At 36.3% G+C, this 18,085-nt stretch overlaps 1 protein-coding gene across 4 annotated transcripts in view; it reads left to right on the top strand.

The window, feature by feature from the left end:
- The window catches only part of LOC135645334 (uncharacterized), an 87,246-nt gene that overhangs the window by 55,070 nt on the left and 14,091 nt on the right, over positions 1 to 18,085 (top strand). For all 4 annotated transcript variants that reach the window (XM_065163631.1, XM_065163632.1, XM_065163633.1 and 1 more), the window contains 13 exons: positions 4,415 to 4,704; positions 4,816 to 4,894; positions 4,972 to 5,307; positions 5,416 to 5,772; positions 5,857 to 6,343; positions 7,410 to 7,573; positions 7,864 to 8,026; positions 8,318 to 8,587; positions 9,833 to 10,021; positions 12,264 to 12,306; positions 12,403 to 12,527; positions 12,697 to 13,218; positions 17,230 to 18,006. In XM_065163631.1, coding sequence (XP_065019703.1) covers positions 4,415 to 4,704; positions 4,816 to 4,894; positions 4,972 to 5,307; positions 5,416 to 5,772; positions 5,857 to 6,343; positions 7,410 to 7,573; positions 7,864 to 8,026; positions 8,318 to 8,587; positions 9,833 to 10,021; positions 12,264 to 12,306; positions 12,403 to 12,527; positions 12,697 to 13,218; positions 17,230 to 18,006 — 3,802 coding nt within the window. The remainder of the gene's footprint in view (positions 1 to 4,414; positions 4,705 to 4,815; positions 4,895 to 4,971; positions 5,308 to 5,415; positions 5,773 to 5,856; positions 6,344 to 7,409; positions 7,574 to 7,863; positions 8,027 to 8,317; positions 8,588 to 9,832; positions 10,022 to 12,263; positions 12,307 to 12,402; positions 12,528 to 12,696; positions 13,219 to 17,229; positions 18,007 to 18,085) is intronic.

Here is an 18,085-nt window from a genome sequence, read left to right as displayed (position 1 = left end):
TGATGAGAGAATTCACAAAGAATGATGGAGTCTATAGTATATTACTATGTCTTTATGTATTAATAATTTGATATAATTAATTTCATCTATAGTATATTACTATGTTATTGCTAATAATAACATAAATTTTGCAGCTGAATGGTGGAGTCTATTTGAAAATTTCACTCCGAACTTACAACAATTTGCTATCAAAGTATTTAGTTTGACATGTAGTGCTTCGGGTTATGAGCTAAACTGGAATGTCTTTGAGCATGTAAGGATCACTAAATATTTTTATTTTAATTAATTAATTAATTTAGATATATGTATTAATATATTTTTAAATTATATGACATGACATATTCACTCAAAAAGAAGAAATCGGTTAGAACATCAATGATTACACGATCTTGTTTACATAAAGTATAATCAAGTTTTGAAGGCTCGTCATGATTTGCAAAATAGAATTGATTCATTCTCATTGCAAGATATTGATGATTCAAATAAGTGGTTGGTGGGAGAAATAGGTGCTAACTTGCAAGATGTCGAAGACGAGCTTATATTTGAAGATGATAGATTGAGATGGGGAGATGTAGCAAGAGCTTCAGGTGTTGGAGAATTATAAACATATACAAGACAGATGACAAAGAGAAAAATGAGTACAAAAGCATTAAGCTCGGCTCCTACTGTTGTTGAAGACATAGAGAATGAAACATATTTTGATGAATAAGAAGAGGTCGAAGGACAAGAGAAAGAGGACGAATTCAATAAACATGATTTTTGTGAAAATGATAATAATATTGATTATGATGAATGACTTTGATGTAAAATTTTATAGTTTTGAATTTTGAAACTTTTTGTTAATGTGACATTGTGATTTTGTATCTTAGGATTTCTTAATTTAATAACATATTTTTATTTAAAATTTTAAATAATTATATTTATTTATTATATTATATATTTTTATATTTTAGCACCTCACTTCGCTCGAGCGAGCGCTTGGGCGAGCGCCTAGCGCCTCAGGCGTTTTTGGACCGTGGCGCCTTTTGGCCCCTGGTACTTTTTAAATCATTGCTATACATATCTAGGCTCAACCTGCATGGATCTAGGTTAAATTTATGCAGATCCTACTTAGATCTATTTAAGTTTAAGGTGGATCCATATGTATCTTGGTCAAATCTCTGCAGACTGGGTTGGATTCAGCATAGATTTACGTAGACATTATCAAGATCCACAAAAATCCACATGAATGTAGATCAAATCTATGCAGATCCTACTTAGATCTATATAAATTAAGTTGGATCAATGTGAATCTAGGTTGGGTCCATGTAGATTTAGCGTCATTCGTTAGATTTACGTGAATCTTAGATATATGCATATCTTGACTAGATCTATGCAAATCCAGGTTGGATTTCTGTGGATCTATGATGGATCGTAACAGTGTTCTTATTTTGATCTAAACATCTTTTATCTAGATCTGAGTGGATCTTGGTCATATTCGAATGGCTCTGTCTCATTTTCTAAAGAAATGACACAACATTCATCCATGAACTTAGAGAGAAAGCTGAAATCTAATTCTAAATCCAGGAAATTATGACCTCACGGAGAAGAAATCATAAGAATATGAGTTTACTTAGCAAATAGAGTGAATAGGTTGCATTTGAGGATTGGACTTCTTTGGAGAACAACGAGATGATTTCTTGAGAATGAGCATGCTTGAGATCCACCTCGGGTTTGTGAAAGATCCAAGTCTGAACAGTGAGACAGAGTGTTTGATAGGGAAAAGAAGGGTATCGATAGTGTTTTAAATGGTTGGCACTGGAGGCTGTTGGATTTGGGAACTTGGTGGTATCTGCAATGATAAGCTTTGTATGAACTAAATCCGAGCGAAACCGATGGTCGGGTTCATGGTTGAACCATGCTTAGTGTTTCTAAATCATATACTTGAATGCTTGAGATCATCCCATCTTGTCCATCTAGTTTGGTAGAAATTTCTGGAGTACACATGTCCAACTTTAGGATCCTCTAGTCTTTCCTATCTGCAGGATACAGTTGAAAATAAGAGTATTTTTAAGTCACCAAACTTCTCGAATATTAAGTGGAGTCGTTTAATGCTAGAATATCTAGGAAGAAAGATATGTAAGAGTCTTCATCTTGGAATATTCTCTATCCCGGTGATATTTACAATTTTACCTTGATTAGTTTAGGGAGTGGATGTTAGTGTTAGGCAAAGTAAAGTGAAAAAAAAAATCTAATGATCGATAATGCCTTGATTTTGTTTTGCGACTCCTTTTCCCCCTCACAATAGGGGACTCTGGTATCCTTTTCGTTTAGTCAATGAATTATGGTTTATATATATATATATATATATATATATATATATATATATATATATATATATATATATATATATATATATATAAAGGCGAAGTTGTCGAGGCGACATCGCACAAATTTTTTTTAACTTTTTATATATAAATATATAAATAAATAGATATATAAATAGAAAATTATTTATATATATATATATATATATATATATATATATAAAGGCGATGTCGCTGAGGCGACGTCGCCTCGCTTGGGGAGAAGAGAGGCGATGTCAACTCGCATGGGGGAGAAGGGAGGCGACGTCATCAAAAATTTTTTTTTTTACTTATATATATATATATATATATATATATATATATAGAGCAGTATACTGCTCGGTATACAGTACCGTACCGTACCGAGAGAACATCGAACCTTCAGTATGGTACGATATTTTAATCCTTGCTGTAATATTGATCAATGAGACAATTTTTTTCTACTCACGTAAAACCAACTAACCAAGTGAAAGAAAAGGCAACTTAGGGCATGGGACTCTCCCAACAATGCGTGGTTTGGACTCTGGAGACGATTAGTGTATACAACCAAACCCTTCGTAGCAAAGTTATTGTTTCTCTAACTTAGAATTTTTGACAAGCATGACATGTTCAAAGGAACAACCTTGGTTTAACGTATTGCCCGAAATGGTATTGTACACGTGGTATGTACCAGTCTGACAGTTGATTGTAACATGGACCGCCCTATACCGAGCGGTATAACAATTGTACTAGACGACCTATACTAGTCGATAATGGTCGAATTTCGATCGAAATCAATCAAGGGCCTAGATTGAATTGGATCCAATTGTCAATTTGATCATTATACGCATTTGAATGCCTATTTAACCCCATTTCTCCCTCCTCTTTCACCCTATTTCAATTTCACATCTTCTAACACTTTTTCTCACTCAATCACTCTCTCTCTCACAAATTCTCACTCTTGTTCAATATCAACCGAAGAATCATTTGGAACACACTGCAAAGCTACGTATCAATGTCCGAAAAAGATAAATCTGTTAACCTTTCCTTATTTAGATTTTTTTTTATTGAAATAGAATTAAATGCTAATTTATTTCTAATTAAAATACTCTTAATTTAGGTTTTTATTCCTAATTTTTGTGTATTGTTGGAGATTTTCTGGGCATTCTTTTGGAACTGCTGGTACATTCCGGTGTACCATGTCAGTATGCTGGTACAGACCAGTACGTGCTGCACCGGCCCAAACCGACACAGCCGATCAGCACAAAATTGCAATCCTTGAGAACAACCATAGTAAATGTGCATACGAGAATTTCTTTTGTGAATCAACTTGTCGAAAAGGTGTTGCAGTATAAATCAATGGTAAAATCAGGCCTTGGTGTAAGTCTTCAACCTCTACATTCACTCCAAAGTGTTTTAGTTTCATAATTCTACGTTAAGGATTTAGTTTGTCTGCTTGAATAGTATTGTCGACCTTCTTTACATGGTCGTTCATCCGTAAACAATGTTTTTGCATTTAAGGTAATTTATCTTGCTGTGAATTTAGCTTGTAGTTCTCATTATCTTCCTTTAAGACATCAGCTTTATAAATTGTTTAGGTTTGCTCAAAAACCTCGTAGGTCCAGATGTTGCAAATGCACTTTTCCAACTCATGGTCTCTTGACCTGGTTGGTCATAGTCTTGTCATCTTGGCTCTTTTCTAGCTAGAACTAGGACAAGTCATACATAACCATCTGGTTTTGTTAGTAGTCATTAGGTAAACTATTTACAGATTTGTTTGTGTTTATCCTATTGTGATCACATTAAATAGTCTGATCTTATGTAGCCTGTAGCCTGTAGCCTGAACCGATATGGTAACGACAGGTCTGCCATTTAGGAAGTTGCACTCTAGATTGTCAAAGTTTGACTGCAGTTTAAATTCAAGGTAGCTATTTGATTATCTTCCTATGCAATTTCTTAAGTTTGGTCCTTGTGCTCTGTCATGTATTTTCTGGCCTGCAGTTTGTTTAAAATTTTGAATTGCTAAACTGAAAAGTTGCGACAAATATTCCAACGTTGAGGCATGCTTGAACATTCTTCAATGATTGCAGGCTTGTAACAAAGGGTGACAGCTTTGAAATGAGTGGAAATGTCCTTGGTCTTAAAGTGGAGAGTAATGGAATCACGGTGTTGGAGCCTTTTGATACCTGTTTGAAATTTTCAAATGCATCTGGGAAAACAAACATACATTTTGCTGTATCTGATATAGTTATGAATTTTTCCTTCAGCATCCTGAAACTTTTCTTAGCTGTCGAGGAAGATATTTTAGCATTTTTAAGGATGTCATCTAAGAAAGTGTTGGTCATCTGTTCTCAATTTGACAAGGTTGCTTCAGTAAATGGTATGCCAGAGTCACTTCTCCTTGTTTCTTGCTTTGCAATGCTTGTTTCAAGTAAGCAAAACTTTTTCGTTTGTGAACATCAATGTTTTCATCATAACTTCTTTCTACCAGGTTACAATCATACATATACTTTCTGGAGGCCACAGGCACCATCTGGATATGCTGTCCTTGGGGACTGCTTGACTCCCCGGTCTGTACACTGTTCTTTCATTTTATCTTAGATTTTAAGTTCTATGAATCTGATATCTAATGTTTCTTTATACATAGGAATCAACCACCTTCAAAGGGAGTTGTTGCTTTGAACACCAGCTTTGTGAGAGTGAAGAGGCCTTTGTCCTATAAGTTAGTATGGAGAAGTGGTCCTCATTGTACTGATATAGGCCAATATGATGGTACAAGCCATTTATTGAATAATGGAGATGGTGGGCAGAATGGTGGTTTCTCTGTTTGGTTCCCTGTAGCTCCTAGAGGCTATGTTGCAGTGGGTTGTGTAGTTTCATCTGGAAGTGCAGAACCACCACTATCCGCTGGTTTGTGTGTTTTGGCTTCTTTGGTTTCTCCATCCTCCTTCAAGGACTGTATTGCACTCAATTTAAATAATCCGTATGCCTCATTGTTCTCATATCTTCTCTTTGTTCTTCGACATAGAACTGTAACAATTTCGGTTGCTAATTCATATGCTTTCTTTGTTGCATTACATCAAAATTTCAGGAATAATGCAGATATTGCATTTTGGCGAGTGGAGAATTCTTTTGGTTCCTTTTTACCTGCAAATCCGAACAGCACGAATTTGATCGGTAAAGCTTATGAGCTACGTCATGTGCTCTTTCGTAATTCAGATACTTTTATTGAAGATTCTAAAAGTTCCAGAGTCCAAACGACAATAAATGATGATGGTTCTCGGCTGGAAAGAGCTGAATTATTGACATCTGGTCGCTTATTTGAAGCTGTGGCAAATTTTAAATTGATATGGTGGAACCAAGGCACATCCTTCCGGAAAAAACTCTCAATATGGCGACCAGTCGTTTCGCCTGGAATGGTTTTCCTTGGTGACATTGCTGTTCAAGGGTACATATCTTATTTTACACCATGGTGTTCTATTTTTAATAATTTTCTCTTGTACAGATTTTTACAATTACTCCTGGAATGCAGCTATGAGAAACCAAATTCAGCTGTTGTTCTTCATGATCCTGGAGATGAATCTTTTCTGAAAGCCCCTCAAGATTTTCAACTCATTGGCCGCATCAAGAAGCAAAAGGGTGCTGAAAGTATCACTTTCTGGTTACCTATACCTCCTCCAGGTTTTGTTGCGTTAGGATGTGTTGCATCTAGGGGATCACCTAAGACTGATGACATTGGCTCTTTAAGATGCATTCGCAGTGATATGGTAGCAGGAGACCAGTTTGCTGATGAAAGCATATGGGATACTTCCGAAACAAGGATGTCAGAACATTTTAGCTTGTGGAGTATAGGCAATGATCTGGGCACGTTCCTCGTAAGAAATGGATATAGAAAGCCCCCAAGAAGATTTGCATTAAAACTTGCAGGATCAACTGTATCCAGTGGCTCAGATAACACCGTGATCGATGCAGAAATAAAAACTATATCTGCAGCAGTATTTGATGATTATGGAGGACTGGTAAGATTTTCTGCTAATTTAAACTTTATCATTCTTTGTCAAAGATGGTGCTGACTGTGGATTAGAGTCTCTGGGTAGTGACTGCCAGTGTCACATGCTGTCCATCAGCTTGCTCCATGTCTACACTGATGCTGTGGATGCAAATGTATGTGTTTGTCACAGAGAGAGAGAGAGAGAGAGAGAGAGAGAGAGAGAGAGAGAGAGAGAGAGAGAGGAGGAGGAGGAGGATGTAAACCAGGATTTAAATTTTAAATACAAGTTGGACTGCTGCATACCAATCTATCAGTGAGACCCAGCATGTTAACCGACCATACCAGCTTGGTACCACTTAGTATACCACTCAAGTTTCAAACCCGGTGTTTGATCAATATTTTACATGTTTTCATCATAAATGGTAATTGGTGGAATTTCTTTGTCCTTTAGCTGAGGTGAGGGAGGGGTTGGGGGCAAATAGACATGCATATTCATAGGAGATCAAATGATCAATAATCTTACCCTTCGTTTCTTCAAAAGCTGAAAATGGATAATTTAAAAAAGTAAATAAGGGCAGAATTAGAAAAAAAATGGTATCAAATATCAACACTGCGTACCCTATACCCATGGTTATTGCTGACTTTGTGCCAGCATGAGAAGATTGATCCATGCTGGTGTTGATATTTACATGACATGTCAGCTGAGTATATTTATATGACCTTTCAGCTTAGCATGAGTATGGTAATATTATTAGGAACATTTTTTGCTGTGTTGAACGTTTTCAGTCTTTTAAAGCATCCCATGTATTTGGAGAGGGCAACCGATGTGCTCGTTGGTTAGTTACTCGTGCTAAGCCTCTACTCATGCTAAGCATCCCATGTTTTTGGTCTATGATGAGCAAAGTGTTGGATGTATTAGACTCTTAATGTAATTTAGATTTTTATCTTTTGAACAAAAAACATTGAGTACTATCCTTCTCTCATGCATATGCTGATTTAGTTTATCTGTCTTCATTTAGATTGATGTTTGCTTGATAGAAGACTAGAAGATACTAATTTGAGTTTTTATATGAAACCTTTTTGGGTGCACGCAGATGGTTCCACTGTTCAATGTTTGCTTGGATAAAGTTGCATTTAGCCTACATGGGAGACCAGATTATTTAAATTCGACCATGAGTTTCTTCTTGACTGCAAGATCATACAATGACAAATATGATGTATGGGAGCCCTTCATTGAACCCATGGATGGGTTTATAAGGTGTGTTGCGAACCTAATTTCTTAGTAAGTCAGTTGATTTATAGGGCTCTGATTCTTCTCAAGGTGACTGCAATGTGCTGTAAACTTGTCTGTCACTCACTTTATATGCCATTCTCCACATAAGGTGAACCCACCTTCCAGAAAGGCCTGGAAATACTTGCCACTTGTTTAAATAAAGTCATATTGTCTATAGCTTTTGTCAAGGTGCATGGCAGCCTGTATTGATATGTACAATGTTTTTAACCAAATACAGTCCTCTGACATTTTGTTGTGAAATACATGATGTACAGGTATCAGTATGATCTAAATGCACCAGGTGCTGCCACACAGCTTCGTATGACATCTACACAGGATCTTAATCTGAACATCTCTGTTTCTAATGCAAATATGTTGATTCAAGCTTATTCAAGCTGGAATTATCTTAATCATATTGATGAATCGTATAAAAAGATAGTGAGTATTATCTCTCCCGTCTCTAATTTTCCAGGTTCTTGATTATTATTTCCAGGATGAGCTTTGGTCTCATAGTTAGGTTGCTTCTTTGCAACCTAGGCGACCATTGTTTATGTAAAAAAAATATAGCTTTTTTCTGCTGGGTTAAAACTGTGTACAATGACGCTTACTAGCGAACTGGGTCTCCTTCTTTATTAATTTTTTTTGCACATATCTGCAAGCAAACTTGCCTCTCAAGAAAAAACGGTATCTTTATTGCTAACTTTTGCTAGCTATCATCTATGTATTTAGGAATCAGTTCCTTCTGCTTTTGGTGAAAGTTCTATCATTGATATTCATCACAAAGGTGACTACTATATCATACCGCAAAACAAGCTTGGCCAAGACATATATATAAGAGGTACTGGACACATGAGGCCTTCAAGCATCATCAAAATGCCATCAAGAGACAATAAACCTGTAAAAGTTCCAGCACCTAAAAATATGCTGAATTCTCATTTGAAAGGGAAGACGAGTACAATATCTAGGTCATTGGTGACCATAATTATTGCTGATGCTGAGGTGAGATCTGTTCAAGATTTGTAAAAAAAAGAAATAATTGCAATTTCTACATGATGAATTTGGTATTTCATTATCGAGCAACTGTTTACAGCAATTATTGATTGGCAGCGGATATCCAGCGGCATGTGTACCTTGCTCTGGCCATTCTTATTACATGCCAATTAGGTGTTGGCAATTGATATGGGCATGGATTTGTTCTGGCGACCTCCCTAATGCCAATACCCTAATAACACGGTTTGGCATAGAAGGGCAGAACATGTGATCCATGTCACTGACACTAATAAAATTTTCGTACATTTACATTTAATGATGAACATTTACATGTAATGATGAATTTGAAATTGGATATTGTCAATTCTTATTACCAAAGATCAAGTTGAATATGTTCTGTGTATTCAACATTTTCAACTTCTTTACTATTATCTAGCAACTGACCATTTGACCTGGTAGTTGGTACCATGATATGGTTGCTGCTCTACAATCTAGTTGACAAGGCTTAAGAGTCATAGAATCAACCTCTGCTTACAAGTATATGTCTGAATACATTCGTAGACCTCACGTTAGTGGGAGTCTTGTTAATTAGGACTTCATATGATGATTTAATAGGGTGGTATACTGGTATCTAAATTGAGAAATTTGATTATTATGTTTTATGACTTTTGGACTTAAATTTTTTTTGGAATACATGATTTAATCAGTAAATTTTAGCTAACATTGGATGACAACAAAATAGTCTGTCATTAAATGACACAGAATTAGCTAACATATGATGACAACACAATAGCCTTTTTCATATGGTTTGACTATGTCAACTCAACACATTTTTGGTCCATGTGTGCCACACAACTTGTAGATCATCTTCAATTACATGTCTCCTGTGACCCGTTAAAGCATAGGAGATAATATTCCAAACGTTTTGTCATTGCTTGTAGTGTAAGTTGCTGTGGTAGATTTTGACAGGGAGATTGCTCTCTTTAGATAACCTCCTTATGCATAACCTAACTATGATTTGTTACATCAATTTTTTGTCATCTAAAGTTCTAAATTGTATTTCACTCTTTCTTTTTTTTAATTTAATTGTAGAATAACTATAATTTGTTATTTAACTGCCAAAGTTTAGAAGAAGCCTTGTGCACCAGCCACCCTTCTTTAATGGAATAACACCAATGTTGATTTTCTTACTCATTTAGATTTTGCGGATTTTCCTTTTCCTAAAGTAAAATTCATTATTCATTTGACATGCAGTTAACAACACCCGAGGGGATAGGTACTGGTGAGTACATGATAGCCGTTCGCCTTTATATAGATCATCCTGCTGTGTCACCTCTACGACAACAAAGTGCCCGTACATCTGGTGTTTTGACCAAGCATTCTTCCTCAAGCATTACCACAGTGAATTGGCATGAAATATTTTCCTTCAAAATTGATTCCACGGTATTAATCACATTAAGGTTTTGCAGTGTCTACTTGCAAAGAGTAGTACTTTAGTACTTAGTAACTTACAGCGTCTTCTATAGTATTATCCACTTATTTTTTTGCCATTAGTCTCAATTGGATTTGAGATCATGTTGAATTGTTTTTCTGATCATTTCTAGTAGTAAACCCTAACTAATTCGGGGTCAATTATTTGACTGTGGACTTTTGCAGTGAACATATTGGTGCTGCTTTATCATAGTGAAGCAATATGGTACAGAAAATATACTTTTGATGGGCATTCATATATGGTTTTGTCATGTTCTCTATCAGAGGCATAATTCTGGCTTTTATTTGTTTAGTTCATTACGTCAAACAAGTATCAGGTTTGCAAACTTAAAAGTTAAATCTATTTCTAATCATGCTCTAAAGGTCATCTAGAGTGCTTCTTGTTTGGTTCAGTTTCTGAAAAAAAGGAAAAATTGTAATTATTGCATTTTAGAAACTTTAAATTCAAACCAAACAAACATGATATGACAATGCAGTGCAACATATAGAATTAGAACTTTGTAAAAGTTATCTGAGAGGTAAATGAATATACATATTAATGTGGGTATAGAAGAGAATTAAAATACAGAATCAAAATATATGGACTTGCTAAAATGTTTGGGATATTGTTTAAATTTTTGTTCTACTAGAACTTGGTAGTAAATATTTCAAATTCCAGTTAGCATGTTTTAGTATAATTCATGACATTATTACAAATTGCATTGGCATGCATTTTGCTGACTTGTGTTGAAGATACCAACGTATTGGTTTATGTTGGCCAGCTCAGTGTGTTCTTGAAACACCCTAGCACTAAGAAATGGCAATCCTTGCTTGGAAGTATGACGTAGCAGTTAAACAACCAACTGCTGAGAATGATTTTGTAGTGACTACTAATTTCATCATTCATTTAGAAGCTCATAAATCTGAAAACATATAAAACGTTTCTTGGAATGGTCCCTACAAGGGAAGTTAGATGAACACTGAAGTTATGATCAGGAGAAGGCAGTTTATGCTGACAGTACATTCAAAATGTGAAAAATTACAATGTATCTATGTTTCTTTAGTTGAGTAGCATTGATAGTTGTTCTGAAAATGGTCTAAGCATATGTCCAAAAAAGTGTAATTGTTACTTTATTACAAGGTTTGCCTTATTGGTCTAAATCGGTGTACAAGCTGGCTGACAGTATGGTACGTACCACCCTCTACCGGTGTACCATGTGTTGCCATGGCGAGGCGTGTTGACGGCATACGAAAATGGCAAAAAATAGCTCCAAAAATTCGTAAAAAATAGGAAAAAAAAATATTAGGGTTTTTAAGTTGAAAATAAATATAAATTTAGCAAAAATAATAAAAATTAGGAAAAAATAGTGACACATTTTTTTTGGGCTTTGAGGTGCAAATCACATATGTTAATCCTACGAGTTCTTCCTCTTTAACTTTGTGGAGTTTAAGAGAATAATCTAAAGTTAGAGAGTTCTTCCTCTAACTTAGGTGTTAGTCCCACCTAATTAGCCTCTCAAGCTTGATCCAATCCATAAATCGTAGTTTTATGGAGTTTAAGAGAGTGAAAATAAAAGAATGAGAGAAATATGTGAGTGAGAAAGTGATTGAGAGAGTAGATGAGTTAGAGAGTGAAAGAAGAGAGAATGATGGGGTAAAAAGGGTTTAAAAATCCTTTCTATTGGTTCAAATGGTTAAATGGACCATTTAAATCAAATCAATCCTAACTCTTGATCGGTATTGGTCGAAATCTGACCGGTACCGACTAATACAAGTCGGTAGTCGGATTTCGATCGTTCCGACTGGTACAAATCTCGTATCGGTGATATGGGGTCATATTACAGAAACGACTCAGTACAGGGTGGTCCACATACCGGTCCCCTATTGGACCAGTCCGTACTGCCCACATATTGGGTGGTATGCTGCAGCATGACAGACCTAGCTTTATTAAGTACAAGATCAAAGAGATTTTATCTCTTAAAATATGGTAAAGTTTTAATATGTTTTGGTGCAAACTCAACTTGTTACCATGCCTTTATTTATTTATTTTTTTTTTTTGTAATGCCTGCTTAGTCTTCATGATGCATCATTTTCTTTGGGTCTTACACCATGCAAAGAATATCTCAACCCAATACTCTGTGCTAGTTTGGTTAGTGGCCACAAGTTGCATCCCAAGCTCTTTCTCATGCTTTTGTAATGTGTCCTCTCTAAACAGGAAAATTACATTCTGGAGTTTATTGTAGTTGACCTGGGAAGAGGTACTTATTCCGTTGTTCTGTACTTCTTTGTATTTAACTTTTATTATTTGTGAATTTCATCAGATATATCTTAAGACCTGGAGCTTACTTTGACAGGAGAGCCAGTAGGAATCCATACAGCCTGTTTAAAGCAAATGGCACATGAACTCCCGCCTGGTTTAAGTTCATATGATTCTAAATGTCATTTTTCCTGGAAGGAACTTTCATCAGCCAAAACATTAGTAATTTTCTTTTTCATCTTAGTTTGCAGTGGGTTTTTTTTCCTCTTTTTTCTCTCAGGAACACCCAATATATGAAAGTCAGCAAGGACCTTCAAGTTTCTCCTTTCTGATACTGTAGCATATTGTCAAATTAGTAATGTTATATTACCTTTACTTGATCATGAACCAGGATTGTCAAAGTGACAGACAGAGTAAATTCCAGGGGAGAATAAGATGTGCCATACTACTGCCCATGGAACCTGAAAGTAAAAATGACGACCATGACAGCGCCATTACCAACAAAGCTGGATTTATTCAAATCAGTCCAACAAGGGAAGGACCTTGGACAATTATGAGGTTGAATTATGCTGCTCCTGCAGCATGTTGGAGGTTTGGTAATGATGTTGTTGCTAGTGAAGTATCTGTCAAAAATGGTAACAGATATGTTGAAATTCGGTCTCTGGTATCAGTCACTAATAATACTGACTTCTTCATTGACCTGTGCTTAAAATCCAACTCTTCTTCTGAATATTCAAGATCAGCAGATGAAGAAATTAACATTCCTGATAGAGGATTTGATGTCAACAAATTTGAAATGGAAGAGTTCTTTGAGATAGAGAAGAATGATCCATTAGTTGGTTGGATAAGTTGTTCTTCACGCATTCCATTTGCCAGTCATCCTAAGCAATTCTCTTCAGATGGTGAAAATCAGGTGAGGAAAATAAATCAGTTTCTTTTGGTCCTTTTAAGGCCTTAAGCATTTAATTTGACTTGTGAGATTGAGAACTGATTTTATAAATGCTGTCACATATCTTCTTTGTTAGTAGCATTAGGATGCTTCTTTTGCCAAAAATAATACTCACTTGAACTTACGCTAGTGTACAGGCGCCTCACTTCATGTCCAGGCGCCTCGCTTCAAAGAAGCGCCACCTGGGCGCTCGTCCGAGCCCAGGCGCCGGGCGCTTCGGGCGAGCGCTTGGGTTAAACTAGGTGACCGAACCAGATTTTTAAGTCTGGTTGGTCTCCGGTGCTTTAGTTGGTTCAATCGAACCAACTAAATTATCGATATCAGGCTCGCTCTCGTGATTTCCCCAACCCTAACACTCGTGATTTTGCTGCTGAGATTTCTTCTCCGCTGTCGCTGCTCTCTGCTGCCACTGCTACTGTCGCTGCTCGTCGCTACTGTCCTACTCGTCGCTGCCACAATCGTTGCTCGCCGCTGCTGTCGTCGCTCGCCACAGCTGTCGCCGCTCCCGTTGTCGCTTGCCGCTACTGCTCACAACTCCCGCTGTCACTCGCCGCTCCCGTTGTCGCCGCCGCCCGTCGCTCCAGCTACGGCTATCGCCTGCTACCGTTGTCGTTGCCTCAACAGCCTCGGTCTTCTCACACTTTTCTCACTATACTATTCAAGGTTCGTCGTACCGTACCATACCGGCATTTCGACCCGGGCTCGGTACCGGTACGGTACGGTATACCGCTCGGTACACCCAGGTGTACCGAGCAGTGCTACAGTGCTACAGTGCACTGCTACAGTGCTCGGTACGGGCGGACCGGTACAGGGCGGTCCGCGTACCGCTAGCCTGTCGGACCGGTACGTACCGCCCATACCGGGCGGTACAGTCCGGTACGGCAAACCTTGATACTATTAACAGTATATTAATAGTATACTGCTAACTGTATATTAATAATAGTATTTTTATTTATTAGATTAATAATATATTATTATGATTTTAATACTATTAATTTTTATTTATTTAGTAGTATATTTTTTATTTAAAAATAAAAAATATACTATTATGATTTATTTATTTATTATGATTTTGTACCCAATTTTCTTAATTTAATTACATATTTTTTATTTAAATAATTATATTTATTAATTATATTATATATTTTTATATTTTAGCGTCTCGTTTCACTTAGGCGAGTGCCTAGACGAGCGCCTAGCACCTCGTTTTTGGACCTTGGCGCCTAACGCTTTTTAAATCATTGAGTTACACACTATTACAGGTATCAGATGAATATTGGACTTGTCTGTATGAGCATTTAGGAGTTAGGCCATACTTCATCAGCTTATCTGCACTCATTTTTTTAGTATTGCATGTGGGTGATGGCTAAAGTACCTTTCTTTTTTACTGAGTTATTGACATTGGATACCTTGCCATACTAAATTGGTTATACTTCTTTTACTATTTTCATGAAGTGTTCACCAGACAAGTCATGGTTTTCAACTTCGATGTGTACTAACCAGTACTGGGCGGTATGTATTGGTCCGAGAGCCTCGCGGCACGTGGACCGCCCGTTATCAAATTTTTGGCCCGATATTTCAATCGTTGCTGACCTGTACCGGGTAGTAACGATCGATTTCAACCGTTACCAACCTTTTAGCTATTTTAGTTAAAATAGTTGAAAACACTAATATAATATGTATTAGTGTTTTCAGTTATTTTTAGGCATACCGCTCGATATGCCCTGGCCTACCATCGGTACGTATCATATCGAGCAAGGCTCGACACATCAGTACAGACCGAAATTACGAATCTTGCATATAGTTCTACTCTCTTACTACATTTGAACTGTAATCTTAGGTTCCTGAAATGAAAATAGAAAAAGAAAGTTGTTTGTTTGATTTTGACTTTGTTTACTTGTGATATTTGACTATTCCTTGAAAGAATTATCTTAAAACAACATTTCAATTTGGTGACATACTCAAACCATATTATCAGCTACTTCAAACCTGCGTTCGTAATTTCGTCCATGTACTGGTTTGCTGGCGGACCGGCATGTACCGTCCGGTACGGGTGATATTATTCGAAATTAAAATTCTTGCTTCAAACAGTTCATTGGTATCCTAGTCATAACTTAATGGTGTTTTTCTTTTGTCATATGGTAATTTCATTGCTACAAAGCTAGTGAATTGGAGCTTTAGTGAGTTTAATGGAGAATTGTTCTAGTTCCTTTGGAGCTAACTTAAGTGTGTCATATGACAGTACTTGACGTATATACCCACATGCCAGACAATATTATAGTAGGTCTGTGATGGGTTTAGAGATAGATGTGCCTTAGGTCATTCTTTTAGTTGGATCTGACATGCATGAAGTAAATCCGATCAAAATACAGTAACATTATGTTCCATCGGCCCTAGTATGGAAAAAACCCACAATTTGCTTCCTTCACTTGCATGCCTTCTGGGTAGAGCTTTGCTTTCAATAATTTACATTTGGTATAATTCTGCTTTCGGAAAATATCTTTAGCTCAAAGCAAGAAATATTATGTGGTTGGCTGAATTTCAATAGAATATTATCAAGAAATGCATAAATTTTGATGGCTTTGCAAGTTAGTTTGCAGATTTAATTATTTAAAACGGAGTTCTGAGCTATTCTGCCTGTCGGATAGAATGTGTATCATCATATTATATTTTATCAAAATTTGAGGAAAGGATTAGTAGCTATCATGAGATGATGAACCAAGGATTGAAATATCATACTATACCGGAGTTTCGACATTCGCTCGGTACGATACGGTACTGTATACCGAGCGGTATATATATATATATAATAAAAATTCGGCGACGTCGCCTCAACAATGTCGCCAAAATCTTATATATATATATACATATATATACATACATACATACATATATATATATATTTATCTATAAATATATATATGTATATATGTATGTATATACATATATATATTTATAGATAAATATATATATGTATATACATACATATATACATATATATATTGTTGGTGTAGGTAGAATGTGCATTTTTTTTTTGTCAAAAACAATCCCCAAAAGGGTTGGAACTAAAATAAGAAATTCTAAAGTGGATTGTCTAGGTAAACAAACATATGTGGTAGTCTTATTTTTATAATGTGATTGACTTGATATTGGAGTCGATGAAATAACCCAGACAATCAGACAAATTTTTATTTTGTCTATCATTTACATAGCTCTGCCAATTCTGTAGAAATGTTGTGACATGTTGAAATCGGTTATTTACAAAAAGTTAGTGTAGCAATTGAGTCATTTAGAACTGGCTGAGTGTCTGGTTGGATTTGGATTGGATCCACCCAGAATCTATATTTGTACTTGGTAAGCTCATGGATTCACAATACAAATTTTGATTCAGATATATCCCAGGTATCAGATTTGTGCTCACTGTCTGGTTAGAACTAGGATCTGACATAATTTATTAATGTCAAAGGATCCAAAATGAGGATCAATACTTGAAATGTTGGGTTAGGTTTGGACCGATTTCAGGTTATTGAGCACCATTGTTGGATCTTTTTCTCCTTGACAATTGTCAAATTTAAATTACCATAATCAACAAGACAGTATGAAGACGGATGCAAAGATTCCTGCAATTAACATTAATGGAAGGAAAGTATCCACCTGGGGCAGTTAAGGGTATCTTTGCAGATCTAAAAACTATTATTGGAAAATTTACAGCCTTCTCTTGTGTGCACTATTTTGGGGAATATAATAAAGCAGCCTGCTAGACATGGTAGGATAGAACATAGATAACATATCCTCTTTATGGAAGGAGAATATCCATTCTCCTCTGGCTGAGATTTTGTGGAATGATCTTATCTTTCTTTTTATAGGACCTTAAACTAATTTAGTTTTTATTTAAAAAAAAAAAAAACAAGACAGTATGAAAGAATTACAACATAAAATAATCCCAATATTAAAGGCATCTGTTCTGTTGTGCAGGGACAATCTGTTGTTGAACTGCCAGATGACTGGGAGTGGACTGACGATTGGCATGTGGATACAAGTTCTGTAGTCACGGCTGATGGTTGGGTTTACGCTTCAGATATTGAACATTTGAAGTGGCCTGAATCATCAAAAGAATTGAATTCTGATAATTATGCAAGGCAAAGAAAGTGGATCAGGCATAGGAAATATGTGCCATTCAAGGAAAATAAAGAAATATCTGTTGGGTTATTAAAAGCAGGTGATACTATTCCACTTCCATTACCAGGCTTGTCAAATCCTGTTGTGTCATATATCATGCAGTTAAGACCACAGAATTCTAAAGATGAGAAGGAATACAGTTGGAGCATTGTTCTGGACAAACATTATCAAACTGAGATTTCTGGGGGACATGAGGATTCGCCTGAGATATGTGTATCAGCTCTTAATGAGTGTGATGTGCTCTTGTTTTGCTCTCAAAAGGCAGGGACTTCTTCAGATCATTCTGAAGGTTTGTGGTTTTGTGTGAGTATCAAGGCCAAAGAGATTGGCAAAGATATCAACTCAGTTCCCATAAATGACTGGAATCTTATTATCAATTCTCCTATATCCTTAGCCAATTACCTTCCCCTTTCTGCTAAATATACAGTAACTGCTAATAAGTTGAGTGGTGAACAAATAACTTGCTCTCAAGGCAATCTTGGACCAGGTGAAACTATCAAGATTCACAGTGCTGATCTGCGAGATCCACTGTACATGTCACTACTTCCAGAAGGAGAATGGCAATCTGAACATGTATGTTAAATTCTTGGTTGATAAATAGTCATGGTCATGCAATTTCTTATCTTTCCATTATTGACACTTTTTGTTTTCA

The sequence above is a fragment of the Musa acuminata genome, chromosome BXJ3-8 (assembly GCF_036884655.1).
Source record: "Musa acuminata AAA Group cultivar baxijiao chromosome BXJ3-8, Cavendish_Baxijiao_AAA, whole genome shotgun sequence".
In the NCBI taxonomy this organism is placed as follows: domain Eukaryota; kingdom Viridiplantae; phylum Streptophyta; class Magnoliopsida; order Zingiberales; family Musaceae; genus Musa; species Musa acuminata.
Note: the sequence above shows the minus strand (reverse complement) of the source record. Positions and strands in the feature narration are given on the sequence as shown.